This window comes from Centropristis striata, chromosome 20 (genome assembly GCF_030273125.1).
Source record: "Centropristis striata isolate RG_2023a ecotype Rhode Island chromosome 20, C.striata_1.0, whole genome shotgun sequence".
NCBI lineage: Eukaryota > Metazoa > Chordata > Actinopteri > Perciformes > Serranidae > Centropristis > Centropristis striata.
In genome coordinates, this window is record NC_081536.1 from 33,242,028 (window position 1) to 33,266,370 (window position 24,343).

General features: G+C 37.8%; 1 protein-coding gene across 1 annotated transcript in view; it reads right to left on the bottom strand.

Moving 5' to 3' along the window:
• LOC131993301 (clathrin heavy chain linker domain-containing protein 1-like) overlaps nt 1–23,856 on the bottom strand; it is a 41,416-nt gene extending 17,560 nt beyond the window's left edge. Inside the window, exons 1-7 of the mRNA XM_059359146.1 lie at nt 21,139–23,856; nt 18,870–19,057; nt 18,190–18,278; nt 17,445–17,643; nt 17,218–17,333; nt 16,596–16,695; nt 16,406–16,512 (exon numbers count right to left, since the gene is read on the bottom strand). Of these exons, the coding sequence (XP_059215129.1) occupies nt 16,406–16,512; nt 16,596–16,695; nt 17,218–17,333; nt 17,445–17,643; nt 18,190–18,278; nt 18,870–19,057; nt 21,139–21,342 (1,003 nt within the window). The 5' untranslated portion in view covers nt 21,343–23,856. The remainder of the gene's footprint in view (nt 1–16,405; nt 16,513–16,595; nt 16,696–17,217; nt 17,334–17,444; nt 17,644–18,189; nt 18,279–18,869; nt 19,058–21,138) is intronic.
• Nucleotides 23,857–24,343: the final 487 nt, after the last annotated feature.

Below are 24,343 nucleotides of genomic sequence, written 5' to 3' on the forward strand. Positions count from 1 at the left end.
AACGCCAGGTTTGAAGGTGGTTTTCGCTTAGAGGATGTTGTCTTACAAACGGGACACTCCTGTGCTGGTTTCTCTCTCCACCACCTCTGCAGACAGTCTTTACAGAAACTGTGGCTACATGTCAGAATGACAGGATCTCTGTAGATGTCATGACAAACCGGACAGCGGAGTTCCTCCTCTGATCTGGAAGCCATTTTGTCTCTGAGTGAAGCTGAACACAGCAGACGGTGTGTTAAAACAGGGAGTCAGAAAGTTGCCTCAGTCATTTTGAGTCTTTGACAGTTTTTCAGTCAGCAGCAGGTTGCAGTTAAAGTATTTCACTACTTCAGTATTTCTTCTTGTATATTTTAAAGTCAGTTAAAGTTATAGATTTGTCAAGAAGGTAAATCTTACCGTCTGTCTGTCGGAGCGTCTCTACTCGCTGAGAGCTGAACAGCAACTAACTAGTTTTTCCGGTTTACTCAGGTGATGAAATGTAAGGAGTGGTGTTTTGACACGCAACAGATCTGTTTTGTTTTAAAGGGCACTGACGATAAATTCCTCGGAGTTATGAGGGTTGAATCAGAACATTTTGATAGCAGATAGGCAGAGAGTATGGTGGCCCTGAGAGCTCAACGTGCTGCTGGTTGTTTCAATAAGATGAGATCAAACTTTGTTCGTCCAAGTTTTGAGGATTGAAGTCAGAACGTTTTGATAGGCAGAGAGTATGGAGAGGCTGAAAATAGAATTTTCCACCATTTAAAACAAACTAAAAAAACAACAACAATGTTGTGCTATTATTTAATGTTCGATTGAATAAAAATTGTAATATAAAACTTTTTTTTGAAACTCAGAATCTCTGACATTAAAGAAAAGAAAAAGCTGGATATTATGTAAGTTTGATATGGTACATCTACAGGAAAAGGCTGGATATAATCTAAGTTTAATGTGGTAAATGTTCAAGAGAGCTGAATATTGCTTCAGTTTTATGTGGTAAATTCACAAGAAAAAGCTGAATATAATCGAAGTTTAATGTGGTAAATTTACAAAAAAATGCCTAATATAGGTTTAATATGGTAAACTTAAAGAAAAAGCTGAATATAATCTAAGTTTTATGTGGTAAATTCACAAGAAAAAGCTGCATATAATCGAAGTTTAATGTGGTAAATTCACAAGAAAATGCTTAATATAAGTTGTACATGGTAAACTTAAAGAAAAAGCTGGATATTATCTAAGTTTAATATGGTAAATTTACAAGAAAATGCTTAATATAAGTTTAATGAGGTGGATTTTGCTATGGATGACCCTGTCTGATGTACCTGTTCTGTGTGTATAATTATATGTTTGTGTTTTGTTTTTTCACTGAAAAATCAATGAAAATAAAGTTTAAGAAATATATATAAGTTTAATGAGGTAAATTTAAAGAAAAACACTGGATATTATCTAGGTTTAATGTGGTAAATTTACAGGAAAAAAACATTTTCTGACTGTAGTGGATTACAGTATATAATCAGGGAGAAAGTCCTTTTCTTTAAGTTGTGGCTTTTTTCTTCATAATTTCTGTTAATATTCCATTTAATTTACTTTTTCTGCTGACAGTGTCTGACTGCCAAACAGAGAGCAATAAGATTTGATCTTATATTATCGAAATTTACTCCTACACATATTCATCTCGAGAAAAAGATGAACACATTAAAACTGAAGACTATCAGACCGGTTGTTTAGTCACACGGAGCTTCAGTGGTAATATATTCAGGGGGACTTTATCCCCATTGCATATGTATGGAAACAGTCTCTCAGTGAAAGTCTGTGTGAAGGTGTATATGTGTGTGTAGTTATCAGGATCAGAGAACGACAGCTTTCCTCTGTTCCAGTCCAGATTCAGTCTGATCCTCTGGAGCTTCTTCTGCACACGGAGAGCAGTCGGTGGACCTGGTGCTGACCGCACAGAGTATTTACCTTCATGGAACCCCATTCTCCAGAATCCAGACTGTGGAACTTCTCTCCTGGGGACAGACTCTGCTAACACACCCAGATACCAGAATTTACTGTCTCCGACTTCGACCTCCCAGCTGTGAGTCCCTGACTTAAAGCCCTCAGAGCCCAGAACAGAGCAGCGCCCACCAAACCTCTCTGGATTATCAGGAAGCTGCTGTTTCTCTCCTGGTTTCACTCTTCTCAGATCTTCAGACAGGGTGAGATATGGACCAGCAGTGTTTGGGTCCAGAATGACAGGACTGTAGGAGACCATGTCCTTCATCTTGTTCCAGATGTTGAAGGTCAGGTTGCCCAGGTGTTTGGCCTGGTCTATCAGAGCTCCTGAGGGCAGCTGTGGATCCTCCAGCAGGAGGCCCTGCTGGGTTCTTTCCACTTTAGCCTTGTAGTTGTGCAGGAATGAGACGTGTTCAGCTCTCAGCTCATCCTCTGTGGCTCTGACTGTGTCTGAAAGAGCTGCTATCTCTCTGCTCAGAGCCTCCATCTTCTCCGTCATCATCTGACTCTTCTGCTCCTCTTCCTCCCTCAGTGCAGCAATCCTGACCTCCTCTTCCTCTTTTAGAAACTGGTGAAGCTTCTTAAACTGCTCCTTAATCTGTGTCTCTGTGCGCCGGGCCTGGACCTGAATGTGTCCTGCTGTTTGATCAAACTTCACTTTAACTTCTTTAAAAACCTTTAACTTCTTCTTTAAAGGCTCCAGAGTTTCCTGAAGTTCCTTCTTGTGTCGTTGTGCAAATTCATCAATGGGTCTGAATCTGTGGTTGGTGTGTTTTTCTGAGTCTCTGCAGACGACACACACTGGCTGCTGATGGTCCAGACAGAAGAGTTTGAGTTTCTCACAGTGCAGACTGCAGAGCTGCTCTGAAGCTCTCTGATCTTTCTCCAGTAAGAAGGCTTCACACAGGTTCTTTAACGCCAGGTTTGAAGGTGGTTTTCGCTTAGAGGATGTTGTCTTACAAACTGGACACTCCTGTGCTTGGGTATCTCTCCACCACCTCTGCAGACAGTCTCTACAGAAGCTGTGGCTACATGTCAGAATGACAGGATCTCTGTAGATGTCTTGACAGACCGGACAGCTGAGATCATCCTCTGATCTGGAAGCCATTTTGTCTCTGAGTGAAGCTGAACACAGCAGACGGTGTGTTAAAACAGGAAGTCAGAAAGTTGCCTCAGTCACTCTGAGTTTTTGACAGTTTTTCAGTCAGCAGCAGGTTGCAGTTAAAGTATTTCACTACTTCAGTATTTCTTCTTGTATATTTTAAAGTCAGTTAAAGTTATAGATTTGTAAAGAAGGTAAATCTTACCGTCTGTCTGTTGGAGCGTCTCTACTCGCTGAGAGCTGAACAGCAACTAACTAGTTTTTCCGGTTGACTCATTTGAATAATTATAAGGAGTGGTGCTCTGTCAGGCAACAGGTGTTTGTTTTAAAGGGCACTGATGATAAATACTCCACAGGGTTACGAGGGTTGAAGTCAGAACAAAATCATTCAAATTAAAAGAAAAAAAAATCTAAATTCAAAATCCTCGTTTATTTATCCCCGAGGGGAAATTCAGTGAGTCTGTTAGCTCTGTTAGAATGAGACAGCCTGATGGCTGTAGGAGCAAATCTCTTTTGGATCTCTCCGTCCTGCAACGGAGAGAGAGGAGCCGTCCACTGCTGTTTTTTTGGTCCATAAAGGTTTTGTGTAGGGATGGACCCTGCAAGATGGACTCGAGCATCTCTCCACCATCTCCTCCAGTGTGTCCAACCGCTCCAACCACAGAACCAGCTCTTTAGACCAGTCTGTCCAGCCGCCTTGAATCTCTGTGTCTGATGCTGCCTCCCCAGCAGACTGCAGCATAAAACAACACAGGCTTGAGCCTGTGGAAATCTATGATAATTTCCTGAGTCTTTGAGGTGTTCAGTAAGAGATAGTTCTTGTGACTCCAGTCACTGAAGGCTTTTATCAGATCCCTATATTCAGATTCCTGTCCATTCCTGATCCACGCCACAATAGCAGTGTCGTTCGAGTACTTCTGGATGTGGCAGAACTCAGAGTTGTATTCGAAGTCCGCTGTGTACAATGTGAACAGGAATGGAGCCAGAACAGTCCCTTGTGGAGCCCCTGTGCTGCTCATTAATGTCCCAGAAACACAGTTCCCCAACCTGACATACTGTGGCCTTCCTGTCAGGTAATCTGTGATCAAGGAGATGAAGGAAAGATCCACTCCCATCTCTGTGAGCTTGTTTTTGAGTATGTTGGATTGGATGGTGTTGAATGCGCTTGAAAAATCACAGAACCTGATTCTCACATAAGCACCAGTTTCCTCCAGATGAGCAAGGGCACGGTGAAGCATGTAGAGGACAGCATCATTCACTCCCATGTGTTGTTTGTATGCAAACTGCAGGGGGTCGAGTTTGTCTTTGACTTCAACTCTCAGTAGGCGTAGAATCAGCCGCTCCGAGGTCTTCGTGATGTGAGAAGTGAGGGCTACTGGTCTGTAGTCATTAAGTTCATTAAGCTGGACATTTTATTTTTGGTACCGGCACAACACAGGAAATCTTCCACAGTGCCGGCACACGCCCCTACTGTAGACTGAGGTTAAAGAAGGAGAGGTTGGCACAAATGGGCAGCACAGTCCTTGAGCAGCCTTAGACACACACCATCTGGGCCAGCAGCCTACCCAGAGCAAAGTCTTCCCAGTTCCAACCTCACCCCCATCTCTGTAACAGACAAGGGTGGAGCCTCAGGTGTAAGAGAGGGGGTGGATGCTGCTTCTGAGATGTACACATGTTGAAGAGGAGGAGGTGGAGGAGGAGAAGGAGGAGGAGGAGAAGCAGCATTGTAATAGGGTGAGGCCGCTGTATTGAATCTGTTGAAGAACTGGTTGAGTTCATCAGCTCTTTCTACATGACCCGCCACTGGCTGTATTTTCTTGTTGTTGTAACCAGAGATGGTGTTGATTTCTCTCCACATTTCACGGATGTTGCTGTGCTGTAGATTTCTCTCCAGTTTCTTCTTGTATTCCACCTTTGCCAATTTTAGTCTCTTCTTCAACTTATATTGTACTTGTTTGAGCCATGATTTGTCACCATCTCTAAAAGCTGCCTTCTTCTCATTGAGGATTGCTTTTAAATCACTAGTAATCCAAGGTTTGTTATTGTGGAAAAAAATTGTGGAAGTGTACAGTCCTTGTAGGTATGACTGTCTCTCCACAGATTTTGATGTAATCAGTAAAGCAGTCAACCTGTCTGTCAATGTCCAAACTATTCTCCTCTGTTCCCAGCAACACATTCCAGTCTGTACATTCAAAGTAGTCGTTTAGAGCCTCAGTTGCCTCTGGTGTCCATTTCCTGACTGTGAGTTTAGTTGGAGGTTTCCCCACACACAGGGTTTGTAACAGGTATCAAGAAGAACTAAGTTGTGATCTAAGTGGTGGTAAGGCAGTAGCTCTGTAAGCTTGCTTGACATTAGCATACAGCAGATCAAGAGTTTTATTTTCTCTGGTGGAACAATTAACAAACTGTGTAAATCCAGTAAGGTGGGAGGAGAGGGAAACACGATTGAAGTCTCCAGATATTATCAAGTATGCCTCAGGATGTTTAGTCTGTATCTTAGCAACGAGGTCATGTAGAACTTCACATGGAACTTCAGCAGTTGCCTTGTGTGGAATGTACACAAGTATTGTTATAATATGGCTGAATTCTCTTGGTACATAATATGGTCTCATACTAACTGCCAATAACTCAATGTCTAGACAGCACATCTTCTCCTTGGCAGTAACATGTGCAGGACTGCAACATCTCTGGTTCACAAATAAAGCCAAGCCCCCACCTTTTTTCTTGCCACTAGCTTTTAGCATCTCTGTCTGATCGTATAAGAGTGAAACCAGGTAGATCCACATTGGAGTCTAAGGGCGCATTCACACCTATCTTGTTTGGTCCGGACTTTAGGAGTTTTCAGTTTGATCTGAACCTAAATTCCAGGTGTGAAACGTGCCGAGGACCATGGTCCGCACCAAAGGACTAAAGTTTGGTCTGACCAAAAGAGGTGGTCTCGGTCCGGACCAAAGGAACCATGTCCGAACCTTTTGCAATGTGAAAACAACTTTTTTTTATAGTTTGGACCTTCGTATCAATGACAGGAAGTTTTTTGCAATAACTTGCAGGATTGCGAGCAGTTTTCTCCTCCTCTCCTGTCGTCGGCGATACAGTTTTCACATTAATGAGGAGGCTCATCTTGCGAATACCAAGCACTCTCACGTATTGCTCATTAAGCTGGTGCTGCTGGTAGCAAAAGACCAGCAAAAGTATTACCACAGGTAAAAGGTGGCTCGCTGGATTCATTTTGTGTAAACACGTTAAGGAAGTAACACTGACGTCAGATGCAACAACGCAGCATAACCAAATCAAAATGAGCCACGGAAGTACACAGGGAAATGACGTGTCCAGTAGAATTGTCTTGTGAAGTCCGTTATTCCTTTTGCAGTGTGAAACCAAAACCAACAGGACCACATGTATACAATGTAACAGAAGACGGACCTTGGTTCGGACTTTCAGGTGTGAAAACGCCCTAAGATGTTTTGATTAAACCACGTTCACATAAAACACAAGAGACGACACTCACGGTATACTTCCTGAGTCTTCACCAATATCTCCAGTTCATGTTGGGCAGAGAGTTGACATTCCCCATGATGACTGACGGCAGAAAAGGCTTATATCTCCATATCTGAGCCTTCACATTAGCACCAGCCCGCCAACCACTAAAACACCTCTTCAACTCAGCTGGAATACGGTAATGGTGTCCCCCAGACTTGCGCTGTTTCAATGAAAAAAGGTATTTTCTTGAATAAACTCTTCTCTCCACAGAGAGTTTGTTTATCTCTCCACCACCTCTGCAGACAGTCTCTACAGAAGCTGTGGCTACATGTCAGAATGACAGGATCTCTGTAGATGTCATGACAGACCGGACAGCTGAGATCATCCTCTGATCTGGAAGCCATTTAGTCTTTGAGTGAAGCTGAACACAGCAGACAGTGTGTTAAAACAGGAAGTCAGAGAGTCACCTCAGTCACATTGAGTCTTTGAGTTATTCAGTCAGCAGCAGGTTGCAGTTAAAGTATTCCACCACTTCAGTACTTCTTGTATCTTTTCTTCCCTTAGTTATGGTCACAGATTTGTAAAGAATGTAAATCTTATCATCTGTCTGTTGGAGCGTCTCTACTCGCCGAGAGCTGAACAGCAACTGACTAGTTTTTCCGGTTAACTAATTTGTATATTTTTAAGGAGTGGTGCTCTGTCAGGCAACAGGTGTGTTTTGTTTTAAAGGGCACTGATGCACTGATGATAAATACTCAACAGAGCTACGAGAGTTGAAGTCAGAACATTTTGATAGCAGAAAGGCAGAGAGTATCGTGGCCCTGAGAGCTCAATGTGCTGCTGGTTGTTTCAATAAGATGAGATCAAACTTTGTTCGTCCAGCAGGGAAATTGATGTGCAACAGTTGCAAAGTTAGAAGAGTGTTGACACAAAGAGTGAAATTATACAAAAGACTAACAGACCTCTACAACAGGTTTCTATGGCAACTTTTGAAGAAAGTTACATTAAACTCCATTGTCTGAATAAAGAACTAAGAGGGTCCTGGCGAGAGAGGGGCCATTCCAGGCTGATAGAGAAGTAGCAGTCAACTTAAAAATGTACGGAAGATGGAATAAGAAGTCAGGTGAACAGGTGACATCACGGTGACTACGTCCACTGTTATTAGGGCCTCGGGGCAATTGCACCGAGCACTGGTCCCATACAGCAATAGCTGTATGGGGGGACACATGTCGTGTCCGCTGCTGATCGTAAACAAACAGGCATGGCTAACTGTGCACAGAGTGTCTGGTGCTTGTTGTAAACAAGCGGAGGTCGCTAACTGAACACATACTGCTGCAGCACATAAACATCATACTGCTACAGAGCTAACTGTGCATCTAATTATCACTGTGCAGCACTGCTGCTACTCTGTTGCACGACACTATCGTCTCCTCCCACTTTACCTCCACCTCGTTCCGCAACGCCGGACTGCACTATGAATGGTCAGAAATATCACTTTGCCTTCACAGGATCACTATGAGGCGAAAAGCCGGCACAGATCTAGTGGGACATTTGCGGGACTGCACTATGAAAGGGGCTATAGATAAGGATCAAGCTAATCTAGTAGAGGCCCAGATTTAAATACAGGGCTAGAAATGGAGCATAACACAGGGTTTGCGCGATATTCATTTTATATTTACCACAATGTGGTAAATTTATAGGAAAAATATTTTCTTTAAGTAGAGGATAATATTATCAGGGAGGAAGTTTTTTTCTTTAAGTCATGGCTTTTTTCTTTATCACTTCTGTTAAGAAGTTATTTAATTTAATTTATTTTTTCTGCTGAAAATTGTTGACTCCCGAACACAAATTAATAAGATCTGATCTTATATTATTGAAATTTAGTCTGACACACTGACATCTAGAGAAAAGATGAACACATTAAAACTGAAGACTATCAGACCTGTTGTTTAGTTAAACAGAGCTTCAGTGGTAATATCTTCAGTTGGATTTGATCCCCATTGCATATGAATGGAAACAGTCTCTCAGTGAAAGTATGTGTGTATGTGTGTGTTAGTAGTAGTAGTTAGTAATTTTTACTGTTTTTCCTTTATCTGCTTTGGAAACACAAATTTCTTGAATGAAAATTAGAGAAAAAAGAAAGCCCTCATTAAGATTTAGGGTTAAGATTTAGCAGTGGGCTGCACATTACTGCACATTACCCGTTCATACAGACCAATGCATACAATTATAGTTAAATGTTACTATGATGATAAAACCACACATTTACATTAAAAAATTCACAATGATTTACATTGATTGACAGGTAAAATATTAATAATAATCTCAGATTATCATCCATATGTAGGGTTTTTAAGATGCCTCTTTTATAAATAAATAATACCTTGCACAGGGCACTGTTAATGTAGGGATTTTATATCTTACAGTTATAGGATGCCTCATGCCAGAGCATCAAAATGATCATACATTCTATCCCTCCCATAAGGATATCAAATATGTAAGGATGAACCTGAACAACACTTGTGTGGATCTAATGGTTCACAAGTGTAGTTAGATGGCTATCAGAATTATTAATAATTATCATAAGCCAATTCATCTAAATCAGTCTCATAAAGTTACTAAATTATCAATTTGGAACACTAACTAATAATTAATTTAAAAAATGATAATCAAATAACCATATTCATATTTTCAAGTGGTAGAAGGAATTCAGAATTATTTTCATAGAAGAGGTTGGCAGATCGTTTACAGTGTACAACATTAAATGGACAGCATGTATATTCCAAAAAGGTATGTATTCTAAATAAACAAAGTAAAGTAAACAAAAGCACACAATCTATAGAGTATAGAGAGCTACAAAGTCTAAGCTATAATTATGTACAGTGTAAGCTTTGCTAAAGAACAAGCGTGTGTGTTGGTGTGTGTGTGTGCATGTGTGTGTGTGTGTGTGTGTTTGTGTGTGGAGCTACATGTCAAGACAAGGAGTCTTAAATACCACAAGACAGTGTGGTGTGAGGAGTGGCTTCAACCTGCCTTGGAGGACAATGGGCCATGTCCTGCTGGCCAGGCTTCTACCAAACTGTGTGTTTGTTAAAAGCCAATTTAAAGTAAATTGTATGTGAATCAGTAAGTGAGAAAACCAAATAAGTCAGTAAAGTTAGTTTACATGTATAACTTAATGTCTGGGTAAAGGGAGATTAACATACAACTTCAAATGATGCGGTTACACTAAATATTACAACAATTATACTTAAAAAACACACATAAACCAAATCATTGATTACAGGTAAAATACTTTGTACTTAAGTCCTTGCTGATTTTCTTATCTAAACCCATTACATTACCAACAGTCCAGTTGAGAAAGGGGAGAAATCCTTTTGTTGGGAGTCAGAAGAAGGTTTGGTTTCAGGCTGAAATCAAGCAGTTCTTTGCTGATTTAGTTGCAGGCTGGGTTTCAATAATTTGCCATCTTGCAAATTAAGTTCCGCTTGCTCTTGTTCGTTGAGGAAGTCCTTCTGGCAGTTGCAATGTAAGGGTTTTAAATAATTCAACCTTTAGGTGTGCCGATGAAGACTGGGAGTTGTTTCAGAATTCCTCATTAGAAAAGGAGATTTTCTGCAGGAGGGCCTCAAACCTGAGATGCAATGATCTCTGCAGGAGGTGAGAAAGGAGGTGGGGGCTGGTGAATCCAGGCCTCTGGGTCCCCACCTGAGGGAGATTGAGGTGTTGCTGCTTCGCAAGCAGTTGAGGGAGAGGAAGAGCAGAGGGGAGAGCTGGTCTTTACATTAGACCACCTGCAGTGTCAAAGGTCCCTTCACCAATGAGGTGATCTGTAAGTGTCATAAACACTAGGCGTCTTGGGAGGGGAGATCTCTGGCTATTCCAGAGAACCAAAATGGGGGTTGAGATGCCATTTTGAAGGTGAATGGAAATGCTGCTGCATTTAATCCACATCAGTTCAAATTTACAAATGAACCGAAGATTCACATGTGGCAAGATCCCAACAATCATCCATACTGAAGGACTGTAACTAACAATTGCTTTAATGTCTGCATGTTATTATATTTTAGTTAATTGATCAATCGTTTGGTGTATAAAATGTAAGAAATTACTGAAAAGGAATTAAATCCAGTTTGTGAAAGCTGAATTCTTTAAATGTTTTGGGTTTTCCAAGACCCAAAGAAATTCAGATTCATATAATAGAAAACAAAGAAATAATAGTATGAAATAATTGAGAGGCTGAAAATAGAAGGGAAAAAAAAGACTTTAACAATAAAGTGATTATCAAAATGTTGGGTGATAATTTAATATTTGATAGCCTAAAAATTATAATATAAAACATTTTTTTAAAAACTAAACCTACAAGAAAAAGTTGGATATTATCTAGGTTTAATGTGGTAAATTTTGTAGGAAAAAAACTGGATATTATCCAAGTTTAACGTGGTAAATCTACAAGAAAATGACTGTATATTATCTAAGTTTAATGTGGTAAATCTACAAGAAAAAGGCTGGATATTATATAAGTTTACTGTGTTAAATTTACAAGAAAAATACTGTATATTATCTAAGTTTAATGTGGTAAATCTACAAGAAAAAGGCTGGATATTATATAAGTTTACTGTGTTAAATTTACAAGAAAAATACTGTATATTATCTAAGTTTAATGTGGTAAATCTACAAGAAAAAGGCTGGATATTATATAAGTTTACTGTGTTAAATTTACAAGAAAAATACTGTATATTATCTAAGTTTAATGTGGTAAATCTACAAGAAAAAGGCTGGATATTATATAAGTTTACTGTGGTAAATTTACAAGAAAAATACTGTATATTATCTTAGTTTAATGTGGTAAATTTACAAGAAAAAGTTGGATATTATCTAAGTTTAATGTGGTAAATTTTGTAGGAAAAAAACTGGATATTATCCAAGTTTAACGTGGTAAATCTACAAGAAAATGACTGTATATTATCTAAGTTTAATGTGGTAAATCTACAAGAAAAAGGCTGGATATTATATAAGTTTACTGTGTTAAATTTACAAGAAAAATACTGTATATTATCTAAGTTTAATGTGGTAAATCTACAAGAAAAAGGCTGGATATTATATAAGTTTACTGTGTTAAATTTACAAGAAAATACTGTATATTATCTAAGTTTAATGTGGTAAATCTACAAGAAAAAGGCTGGATATTATATAAGTTTACTGTGTTAAATTTACAAGAAAATACTGTATATTATCTAAGTTTAATGTGGTAAATCTACAAGAAAAAGGCTGGATATTATATAAGTTTACTGTGGTAAATTTACAAGAAAAATACTGTATATTATCTTAGTTTAATGTGGTAAATTTACAAGAAAAAGCTGGATAGTATCTAAGTTTAATGTGGTAAATTTAAAGGAAAAAGCTGGCTAATATCTAAGTTTGATGTGGTAAATTCACAGGGAAAAACTGGATATTATCGAAGTTTAACGTGGTAAATCTACAAGAAAAATCTGGATATTATATAAGTTTACTGCGGTAAATTTACGAAAAAAGGTGGATATTATGTAAGTTTAATGTGGTAAATCTACACAAAAAAAGGGATATTATCAAAGTTTAACGTGGAAAGTTTAATGTGGAAAATTTACAAGAAAACACTGGATATTATCTAAGTTTAAGGTGGTAAATTTAGGTGGTATCTTTAAGTTGTGGCTTTTTTCTTCATCATTTCTGTTAATATTCCTTTAAATTAACTTTTTCTGCTAACAACATCTGACTGCCGAACAGAGATCAATAAGATTTGATCTTAAAATGTGCTCCTTTGCGTATACCTCTGGATAAAGTGGTAATATCTTCAGTGGGGCTTGATCCCCATTGAATATGTATGGAAACAGTGTGTCAGTGAAAGTGTGTGTGAAGGTGTGTATGTTTTTGTCAGTATCAGGATCAGAGAATGACAGCGTTCCTCTGTTCCAGTCCAGATTCACTCTGATCCTGCGGAGCCTCTTCTGCACTCTGAGAACAGTGGCTGGACCTGGTGCTGACCGCACAGAGTAATCACCTTCACAGAACTGTATTCTCCAGAATCCAGACTCTGGGATTCCTCTCCTCGGGGCAGATTCTGCTAACACACCCAGTACCCATCGTGCACTGTCTCCAACCTCGATGTCCCAGCTTTGAGTCCCTGAGTTAAAGCCCTCAGAGCCCAGGATAGACCTGTGATAATCAAGCCTCTCTGGATTATCAGGAAGCTGCTGTCTCTCTCCTGGTTTCACTCTGGTCAGATCTGCAGACAGGAAGAGTTTTGTGCCAGCAGTGTTTGGGTCCAGAATGACAGGACAGTAGGAGACCATGTTCTTCATCTTGTTCCAGATGTTGAAGGCCAGGTTGCCCAGGTGTTTGGCCTCGTCTATCAGAGCTCCTGAGGGCAGCTGTGGATCCTCCAGCAGGGGGCGCTGCTGGACTCTTTCCACTGCAGCCTTGTAGTTGTGCAGGAATGAGACGTGTTCAGCTCTCAGCTGGTCCTCTGTGGCTCTGACTGTGTCTGAAAGAGCTGCTATCTCTCTGCTCAGAGCCTCCATCTTCTCCTTCACCATCTGACTCTTCTGCTCCTCTTCCTCCCTCAGTGCAGCCATCCTGGCCTCCTCTTCCTCTTCTAGAAACTGGTGAAGCTTCTTAAACTGCTCCTTAATCTGCGTCTCTGTGCGTCGGGCCTGGACCTGAATGTGTTCTGCTGTTTGATCAAACTTCACTTTAACTTCTTTAAAGTCCTTTAACTCCTCGTTTAAAGGCTCCAGAGTTTCCTGAAGTTTCATTTTGTATTGTTGTGCAAATTCATCGATGGATCTTAATCTGTGGTTTAATGCCAGGTTTGAAGGTGGTTGTGGTGTAGAAGATGTTGTCTTACAAACTGGACACTCCTGTGCTTGTTTCTCTCTCCACCACCTCTGCAGACAGTCTTTACAGAAGCTGTGGCTACATGTCAGAATGACAGGATCTCTGTAGATGTCGTGACAAACTGGACAGCTGAGATCATCCTCTGATCTGGAAGCCATTTTGTCTCTGAGTGAAGCTGAACACAGCAGACGATGTGTTAAAACAGGAAGTCTGAAAGTTGCCTCAGTCACTTTGAGTCTTTGACAGTTTTTCAGTCAGCAGCAGGTTGCAGTTAAAGTATTTCACTAGTTCAGTATTTCTTCTTGTATCGTTTAAAGTCAATTAAAGTCACAGATTTGTAAAGAAGGTAAATCTTACCGTCTGTCTGTTGGAGCGTCTCTACTCGCTGAGAGTCGCTATTATTTGACAAACACACAGTCTCTTTACAGGAAACTCCTGCTTGATTAAGATATGAGGAGCTCTGATTTAGGAAATCCCACTGCAACATTTGAGAACAATAACAGGAAAGCATGAGACCTTACGCATGAACATTGTGTATATAGTAACAGAAATAGGAAAACTTAAACTAGAAAATTTCCTCTGAGGAAATTCTGAAAGGGCCACGGGGGCTACTGCAGATGTGTGTACACTATGATGAGATTCTTCAGAGATTTATAACAATTAATACTAGTAATGTTATGATACTATATAATATACAAGGAGCACACCTACAACAAGCATTCCTTTTCAAGTATTTATTTATACAGCAACCTATGACCTTTAACCTCAAAATGTGTGCGCGCTTACGTGTGCATGTGAAACTAAAATCACATAAAGTTACCTGTGTGTGTGTGAAGCATGTGTATCTGGAGGAGTGTGCACTCTTACGTGCGCATGTGTGTGTGTGTGTGTCTGTCTGTCTGTGTGTGTGTGTGTGTCTGGTTCTCTCTTTCTTCAGGCTTTGGGGTCGACCAGTCAGAGCAGAGTAATTTACAGAATAAACTGCCGCTGTAGAATGTACCGGAACAGTGACAGCAGCCAGAGGTGGACAGACTGGAATTTCTGGCCTCGAACAAAAAGCATTTTTGACAAAACCATAAAACCTATCATTGATCCGACTTCACTTTGAGCGTCCTGAGTTCTTCCTGAACAGCTACATATGTTTTTTGTGAAGAAAAATTAAGAAATAGCTTTGCAAAGGCGATCTGAAAAACTGTTAAATATGCTTTTCTACAGAAATCTTCCTGCGTTTTTAATATGGGAGCCAATGAGGCTGTTGGTGGTGTTGGTGGATCATCTGTGCGTCCTACGCCCAAACTATAACTCTGACAGCTTTACCAGAGGATTGTGAGTGAGAATACAAATTTTCCTACATTTCTATGTATAAATTATTTCTGTAGAATGGAATTTGCGGCCTGGAGCGCAGTTTTCAAATTTATTTTTTGACAGTTTTTTCCTCTCCCTCTACACTCTGAGCGATGACGTCACACACTCTGACACGAACATTCCGTGCAATACACACCCATTATAATCTCAGAATTTCTCCAAAAATGATCATGGTCATTGAACAGGGATTGGTAAAAAACTATATGACCTATCGAAACGTGGATTAATACACCGATACACAAGACTTGTGTCTACTGTTTAAAGTTTAAATGGAGTCTCTAGGTGAAATTATGCCGGAGAAGTAGACGTTTAAAAATCTCCAATTATTGTTCTTTTTCGCTCATTTTTTTCCGGCCGTCCCATTCATTTCAATGCAAAATTTTGCGTAACGAGTATGTAAGGAGTAATAAATGACACTTTCTGAGTAACAAGCTGAATGCTGGACCATGGCGAGAGAGGCACCATTGCAGGCTGATACAGAAATAATGTACGGAAGACAGAATTAGAAGTCAGAAAAATGGAGATTACAAGAACAACAGTGTGAATGCTCCCGAATCAGCATTCCCACTGATAACACAAAGGAACTCAAACACAACACCATTAGAAACGGGTCACACATTACGTCTGACGTAGATGTGTGTGTTTCCTACAAGAGGTGTGACTCACCAGAGGCCCCACTATACAATTTTATGCCGATACTTGAGTCACGATACAATAATATTGTGATTTTAAGCATTTTGCGATATGACGAGTATTGTGATACAATATATTGCGACTAAACTGTTTAACTGCATTTTGTGTCCACAAAATTAAATTCAATCAAGAATTGTTTTGTCAAATAATAGAAAAATTTCAGTGTATTCATTTCACTTCAGTCTTTTTATTTCTCCACAATGAGAGTCAAACCCACAGACTGACCAACAAAGTATTCAGTCAAACTGAACTGATCAGTCAAAAGTTAAACTGATATGATAAACATGTCTGGACGACAACAACTGCAGCATTTTATCAAACTTTTCCTCAACTTTAAGCTTCACTGCTCTGAATTTTTTTGGAAGAAACATAATAATAATAATAATAATAATAATACATTTTATTTGTAGAACACTTTTCAAAACGCATGTTACAAAGTGCTTTACAAAGACAAGTTAAAAACAGACAAGAAAAAACAGATAAAAATAATGATAGAGAATGACATACTTCTGTGCAATTAAAAGACAGATCAAGGGAAGGTAAAGTTCATGTAAAATCAGGAAAGGCTCTCCGATAAAAGTATGTTTTCAGAAGAGATTTAAAAGAGATCACTGACCCAATAGATAGCCTAACTCTGCAGTCTTATTTCGACAACTTCCCAACATGACACACATGGTGCCTATAGATTGCTTCGATCTTCTAGTTTTATATGATACCAGTATCTCCAGTATATTCATAAAAGTGAGGCCAAAAGGGCCTCTGAAAAAAACGGCAAAATTACTGAGGGCCGTCTGCTAAATATCGATACTTGGCGGCCATGAATCGATATAATATTGCCAACGCAAAAATATTTATATTATATATAGTATATTTCGATACTATACTGTATCGATATTTTCCCTCACCTCTGTTTCCTACCTTTAAACATCTCCATGGTGTCGAGGTTCCTCAGGACTCCTCGAGGAGATCTGGCAGCGAGCAGAGCAGCTTCTTCATACTGAGCTGAATCAAAGAGCTTCATGAACCTGACAGAGAGACAAAAAAAAGGTTCAGGCAGAGTCTGCAGAGCTCAGATTAACTGATCTGGACTTGTTTGTGATGGCTGCACCTGTCCAGGTGGTCTGCCAGGAGTTTGGACTCGTCCACTCCGGTCGGCTCTTCGTGCTCAAACAGCTCGGCGTCGATGCTGCGGGCGTCATCGTCCAAAGCTGCAGAATAAAGGAAGGTGTTTAAATGTTTATTAAATGACACGACATCATCACTCTTCCTCCTTTGTTGTGATGAAATATATAGAATAGAGATTATAAATGTGTTAGACATAAAGCAACAGAGGGAGTTGAACGCTTCATCAGCAGACACACAATAAAATAATATTTACACTTTTTATGGTTTTAAAATCTCCTGAACAGATATTACACCATGATGTGAGTTTTGTGGTCCTCTGTGTCTTTTATTTATTTTTACTACTCTTAACTACATCTTTTATTTATTTTACTATGTTTATCTGTTTGATTGTATTGTTTTATTTTATTTATAGCATCATTTTAGATTTATACACTTATTATTTATTGCTGATTGTTATATGGAAATGTTCGTTTTATTATTGATTCTATGTACAGCACTTTGGAGACGTTTTTGTTGTTTAAATGTGCTATACAAATAACGTGGATTGGATTGGATGTGACACTAGAAGTCTGATGGTTTTGTAAACAGAAAGTATTTCATCTCACCGCTGGTCTGTCTGACGTTCTCCAGTATGAAACCCAGGAGATCCTCCAGAGGAACCTGCTGCTTCTCTTCCTCCCAGCTTGACAGGCGGTCGGACACGGACCTCTGACGCTTGTATCTGCAGAAAACATGCAATTAAAGAATACTGACCACAGCTTTTAAACAAGCCTCGCCTGGTTGGTGTAACCGTGGGACAGGTGAAACATGGGTCACATTCTAGGACTCTTACAGGACTTTCAGGCGGTGGTTCTTGGTGCTCAGCTGGTCTCTGTGGTGCTCGGCGGCCTGCAGCTCAGCGTCCAGCTCAGCTTTGACCTCCAGAGAGACGCATCGACTCGTCCCGTCCAGGAGAGCAGCTCTCTGGGCTTCAAGGTGCTTCAGGTGTCTGTCCAGAGCTTCTGGATCCTCTGACTCAGCCACTGTCAGACCTGGTAGAAGAGGCCAGAGAGCCTGCTGGTGAAACACCTTCACTCACTGCATGAAGGGAAAATCTCATTTTATGATAGGAAAATATCTAGAACAGAACTGCCCATGAAACAGACTATGTCCTAACTTTCAAATGAATTGCCCCACTGCTAAAAAAAGGTGTGTCTAAAAACCAGATAAAACAGTAAATCTGAGGGAAATGATCTTGCTGCATGGACAGATAATTTACCTTGACAAGATTTCTTAAATTAAGATTATTAAATCTAGAAATAAGCATGTTGAACACTTAAAATAAGAAAATAACTCTTAAAACAAGATATATTATCGAACACTTCTAAATCTAAAGTTTTTTTTTTCTCTTGGTAAGAAACAAATAATTTGCAGTGTAGAATTGTCAGCAGCACTGTTGTTAGGTCTGTATGGTGATGGCAATAAGAGGGACTACTTTAACACAGAAATATCATTTTAACAACACTACATGGGCCATAAACCACCAAACACACACATAAACACATGATATTGTGAGTGATCAGGCCAGTCAGTGGTACCAGGTATCCATGAGCTCTGCTCCTCTGAGGATTTCTGTCTCTTCATCTCCTCTTGAAGTTCAGCTGTTTCCCTCCGAAGGACGCTGATTCTAGAAAGAGACAAACAGATGAATTCAGTCACAATCATCTTACAGATTTAAACTTTTACTAAAACCTCTCCTACAAATTTCATTTTCAAGCTTCAGTGTTATATGAGGGAATCACACTAAAGGTTTAATATGAATTATAAAAAGGAAAGCACAACACCAGGCCTCTTTTGTCAACATGTTTTTATCTCATGAGGGTTTCTGCACAATAGCTAAAAGACATTGATCTTGAGTTTTTCTCAACAAAATGAAATATTCATGAATAAATAGTTGTTTTATTACTTCATGAAGCTGAGAATACTACTATATTATTTTACTTAGGTGTGAATTTAAATGCACTTTTACTAGTAAAAGTATTTTACATTGTGAATGTGGTACTTTTACTCCAGTAAAGTATCTGATGAGGATGTTTTGTCATAAATTAAACCACCCAGCAGTTTGCAGCTGAAACGAAAAGTCTGTTACTAAATCAGCTGTTCCTTCACTACTGTAAAATGCTAATCCAGAGTTTAGATAACTAAAACTCATGTATTGTAGTGAGAGGCCGGTTGATTTCAGCTCCTTTAACTAAAGAGACATGAGAACAACACACACCTCTCCCTCAGGCATGCGGCTCGTCTCTGGCAGGTCATCAGTGACTTTGGGTGTGACGTCGACGCTGTCAGAGTTCGTTGCGCCGCCCTGACCTGATCCTCCCTCCTCTGCAGCGCCCTGATTACATCATCATACTCTGCATTTATAGTCAGCAGAAGTTTCTTATAGGCTGTTGCTCGTCCAATCACCTGCCGGAGACAAGGTGAGGAGGAAAAAACAACAAGAGAGAGTTCAGAAACACAGTCAGCTACTCTGTAAACAAAACAAAAACATAAAGAACTTGTGAAAAAGTCTGGCAGCAAAAGTTGCCAAACATTTACGGTTGAATATATATATCAAATATCTGTATTTAAAAAAATAAATAAAAAATCTATGTGTAGAATAATTAAATTCTTATTTTACTTTGCTATGACAGTGTTTGGCAACTTTTGCTGCCAGACTTTACAGTTTTTTTAATGATTTATTTTTAAATTAAATTTAAAGTTTATCTCAATTTGTGTATTTTTTTTTTTTTTTTTTTTTTACATAGAATCCACTATAATTTAACATTCAAGACCATTAAGCATGTGGATAACACTAATAATTTACAGATTTTACTTTCCACATTAAGGTTAATATTTGTAATAAAGTAATTTACTTTTAAAAAAATAAATAATTTTAATTCAGGGTAGTAAAATAAAATAAAAAACAAGAAAACCCTGTAAAATAATACAGTACATTTCTGGAAAATATATTTTTTTTCCAGTGTAGAATTAACAAGTAGTCTTTATTCAAAATCTTCACTAAAAGTACAAAAGTATCAGCATCAAAATATACTTAAAGTACCAAAAGTGAAATTAATCATTATACAAAATCATAAAGGACAGAGGATACCATATACAAGGCAAATGTTTGATTTCTGATATTGGGCTGTTTTAATTAAACTGACATGACTTTTCTTTATTTTACAACAATTTAATGTAATATATTTATAGTGGCTTTCAGCTTCTAATTACAGACACGGCCATTAGAATTTTGTCATATATAAAGTTTCAAAGAAGAGGTTTCTGCTCTGATATTAATGTGTTGGGAAGTTACTTTTAAATTCATGTTTTCATTGGAATTTAAGACCACAATCACAAAATATCCTCTGAAATCACATCTCAAGATATATTAACCCTCCTGTACTACTGGGGTCCTTTTTGACCCCAAATCATTTTCAACATACGATTAATATAGGTTAACTTTCAAAGAATTGCTTGAAATCCCCTAAAGCACATCTGCATCCTTTATAGATGATATAAATTTCAACTTTTTTCATACATTTTTAAAGCACCTGTGGTCCCCAGGGGTCAAAAAGGACCCCATGACATTAGGCTGCTTGCTAGTAGATGCTTTCAAAACATAAGTTTGACCAAAAGTTGACATAACCTACTCTGTGCATTCCAATCAAGAAATTATTTTACTATAACTATTTTTAAAAATTCAGGTTTAATTACTTTTTTTCTCTTGAAATGAGGCCTAATTTTGAATATTTGACTTAAGTTGACCAATAATAATGAAAAAAATATGAAAATTAGAAGTCATTTTTTTGGTCATGAATTGCCTTAAAAGGCAAAAAAAAAGAGTTTGTAATATTTTTTTTCTACATGTCCTAAAAACAGTCTTGTGTAATGGATTCGATGGGATGAGTACACAAGGCTTAACCTGCTGATAACAGCAGGATGCACAATATATCCATAGCTTATATATAACTCTAAATAAGAAATTTAATTTTCCTTTTCTCAGTAATTTCTGTTAGTATTTAAGCCTCATGATAAGGAGCATTTTCTTGAAATATCTTCTATTCTTCTCTGACTAGATGACCATCACCAAAAAGGTCAAAAGGAAACAAACTATCCTGAAACTTTCATTTAGATTCATGTAAAAAAAAGAGTTTACATTCAAAGCATAGCTCTTAGCCGTTATTGTTTAATCAAAATAAAAGGTATTACCATTGTTGCATTTTAAGATAGAGAACAAGATATATGTTAAACAGTAAAAACTGGCCTCTCTTTCAAACCAGAAAATCTTCAAAATCTTACTTTAAGTACATTTTAGTACATTTTTTCACCAGCTATTAAGGAAAATAGGCAAACTACACATAGTAAATCAATATACTGTAATTAAAGACATGTTTGATCTACTTATAAATGACTACAATATTTAAACAGAGTAAAACTACAAGTATTTAAATCTGAACTCGAACTACAGTGCTTGAGTTAATATATTTAACTGAATAAATATGAACCTTATTAAACACGTGGCGGTAGATGGTGTACCGGAGCTCGTCCGGTCCCTCCTCCGGACACCGCAGGTACCGTTTCTCCTGCTCCAGAAACTCCTCCAGAGACCGGAAGAAACTTCCATCCCTCTCAGAAACCAAAATATCTGGCGTAAAACGTGTTTCTTCTGTTCTTGGAGACGAACTGTTGGAGTTTTTTGGCTCAGACATTTGTATTTTTGTGCCAACTTTCAAATCTTTTACTAGTCACCGGCTTGCTGGGTTGTTAAAGTAGAGCCCCAGAAATGTTTGAGACTAATACCAACTTAAATAATGATACGGTTGACCAAAAAAGACGTTAAACGACCACAAAATTGCACATTTTTAGTTGTTTTGACCGTTAAATATCCAAACTTGTGTTATTTGTAAAAATGTGGTATTTAAAAAGAGTTAGTTGCTTTCTTCCTCAAATAATGGAAGTGTCCAGATAAACGTTTTAAACTAATACTGACTTAATTAACTACACGGTTGACCAAAAAAAGACGTTAAACGACCACACAATCAATCATTTGGAGATATCTACAACCGTTAACTTTTGAAAGTTCTCCTCGCGCTTCAGATCTGCTGTTGCTATGGTTACCAAATGCCAATGCCGCCAAACTGTACCTGGGAAATGACGTTTTATTTTTTATTTTTCTGAATCTCTTATTTAAAGTTGCCACTTTATGTGCTGTGATATAAAAAATAAGATTAGTTATCAACAATATTTTAACATAAGACGAAAAAAATAATATTTACAACCTTTAAATGTCCGAAGGTTTCTCAAGATACATTTGTGCTATGGTTACCGCAAAACTGTACTGAGAAAATGGTGTATTTAAGAAGATATAGTCGCTTTTTTCTTAAAATAATTCAAAGTACGTGTCTTATTTACATTTTAGACTTATACCAACTTAATTAACGATACGGTTGACAAAAAAAAGACGGTAATAGACCACAAAATCAATAATTTGGAGACATCTACGACCATTAACTTTTGAAAGTTCTCCTCGCGCTTCAGATCTGCTGTTGCTATGGTTACCAAATGCCAATGCCGCCAAACTGTACCTGGGAAATTACGTTATTTTTTTATTTTTCTGAATCTCTTATTTAAAGTTGCCAATTTATGTGCTGTGATATAAAAAAATAAGATTAGTTATCGACAATATTTTAACATAACACGAAAAAAATAATATTTACAACCTTTAAATATCCGAAGGTCTCTCAAGATACATTGCTGCTAGGGTTACCGCGAAACTGTACTGAGAAAATGGTGTATTTATGAAGATATAGTCGCTTTTTTCTTAAAATAATTCAAAGTACGTGTCTTATTTACATTTTAGACTTATACCAACTTAATTAACGATAGGGTTGACAAAAAAGAAGACGGTAATAGACCACAAAATCAATAATTTGGAGATATCTACGACCGTTAACTTTTGAAAGTTCTCCTTGAGCTTCAGATCTGCTGTTGCTATGGTTACCAAATGCCAATGCCGCGAAACTGTACCTGGGGAATTATTTTTTTATTGTTATTTTTTCCGAATTTCTTATTTAAATTTGCCAAATTATGTGCTGTGATATATAAAAAAAGATGCTAAAGTTATCAACTATATATATTTTTTTTACATAAGACGAAAAAAAAATATTCACAACCGTTAAATGTCCAAACTCTCCGGATACGTTGCTGCTATGGTTACCACGAAACTGTACTGAGAAAATGGTGTATTTAAGAAGATAATAGTCGCTTTTTTCTTAAAATAATTCAAAATACGTGTTCCGTTTACATTTTAGACTTATACCAGCTTAGTTAACCAAACGGCTGGAAAAAAGACGTTAAGCTACCACGTTTGGAGATATTTACGACCGTTAAATGTTCAAATTTCTTCACGCTGTGGCGAAACTGTACCGGGAAAATGTTGTATTTAAACCAAAATAGTCGCTTTCTTCTTTAAAGTAATCAAAGTTAAAGCCCGAAGTTATTTTTTAGGCTAATACCGAGTTAAATAACGACACGGCTGAGAAAAAACAAACCTTGAACCACCACAAAAGTCCTCATTTGGATATATTTACAACCGTTAAATGTCCAAACGTCTTACTCTCTGGACACGTTGCTGCTATGGTTACCGCGAAACTGTACTGAAAAAATGGTGTATTAAAGAAGATTTAGTCGTTTCTTTCTTAAAATAATTCAAAATACGTGTCCCACGTACATTTTAGAGTAATACCAACTTAATTAACGATACGGCTGAGAAAAATAAACGTTAAACGATCACATTTGGAGATTTTTTCGACCGTTAAAATGTTCAAACTTATTCGCGCTCCGGATACGTTGGTGCTGCGAAACTGTACCGGGAAAATGTCGTACTTAAACCAAAAATAGTCGCTTTCTTCTTTAAATTAATTAAAGTTTACGCCCAAAGTTATGTGTTAGACTAATATCGAGTTATATAACGATTCGGCTGAGAAAAAACAAACATTAAACGATCACAAAAGTCCACATTTGGATATATTTATGAGCTTTGGATGTCCACGCTGCTGCTATAGTGTTACCGCGAAAGTGTACCTGGGAAATTATTTTATTTATTTAACCTTTCAGACTTAAATCCATTCTCTTTAAATAGATTAAATATTAATAGTAATATAAATTGATATACCAACGAACGTTAATAATAAACACAAATACACTAAAAAAAAAACGAGTGTTTAATGAAACTGAAACGAAATGTCCCTGGGAATATGACGTATTTAAGAATATTTAGTCAATTTCTTCTTTTAAAAACATTATAGCACGTCCCCTGATGTACGTCGTAGACTAATATCGACTTGTGTAACAATTCGGCTGACAAAAAAAAGTTAAAAGACTTCAAAATAGAAAAATAGCGATTGAAAATATCTCCTAAAGGTTTTGTTTTAAACCTCCTGTTGCTCTCCGGACGGGTTGGTTGCTGTGGTTACCGCGAAAGTGTCCCTGGGAAATGAAGTTTTTTATTTTATTTTTTCTGACTTATTGTCCTGTAATATAAATTTGTATACTAAAGAACGTTAATAACAAACGTAAAATACACTAAAAAAAATAACGTTTTTTTAATTATACTGAAACGAAATTTCCCTGGGAATATGATGTATTTCAGAATATTTAGTCAATTTCTTATTTTTTTTTTAAATTATACTACGTTTCCTGATGTACGTC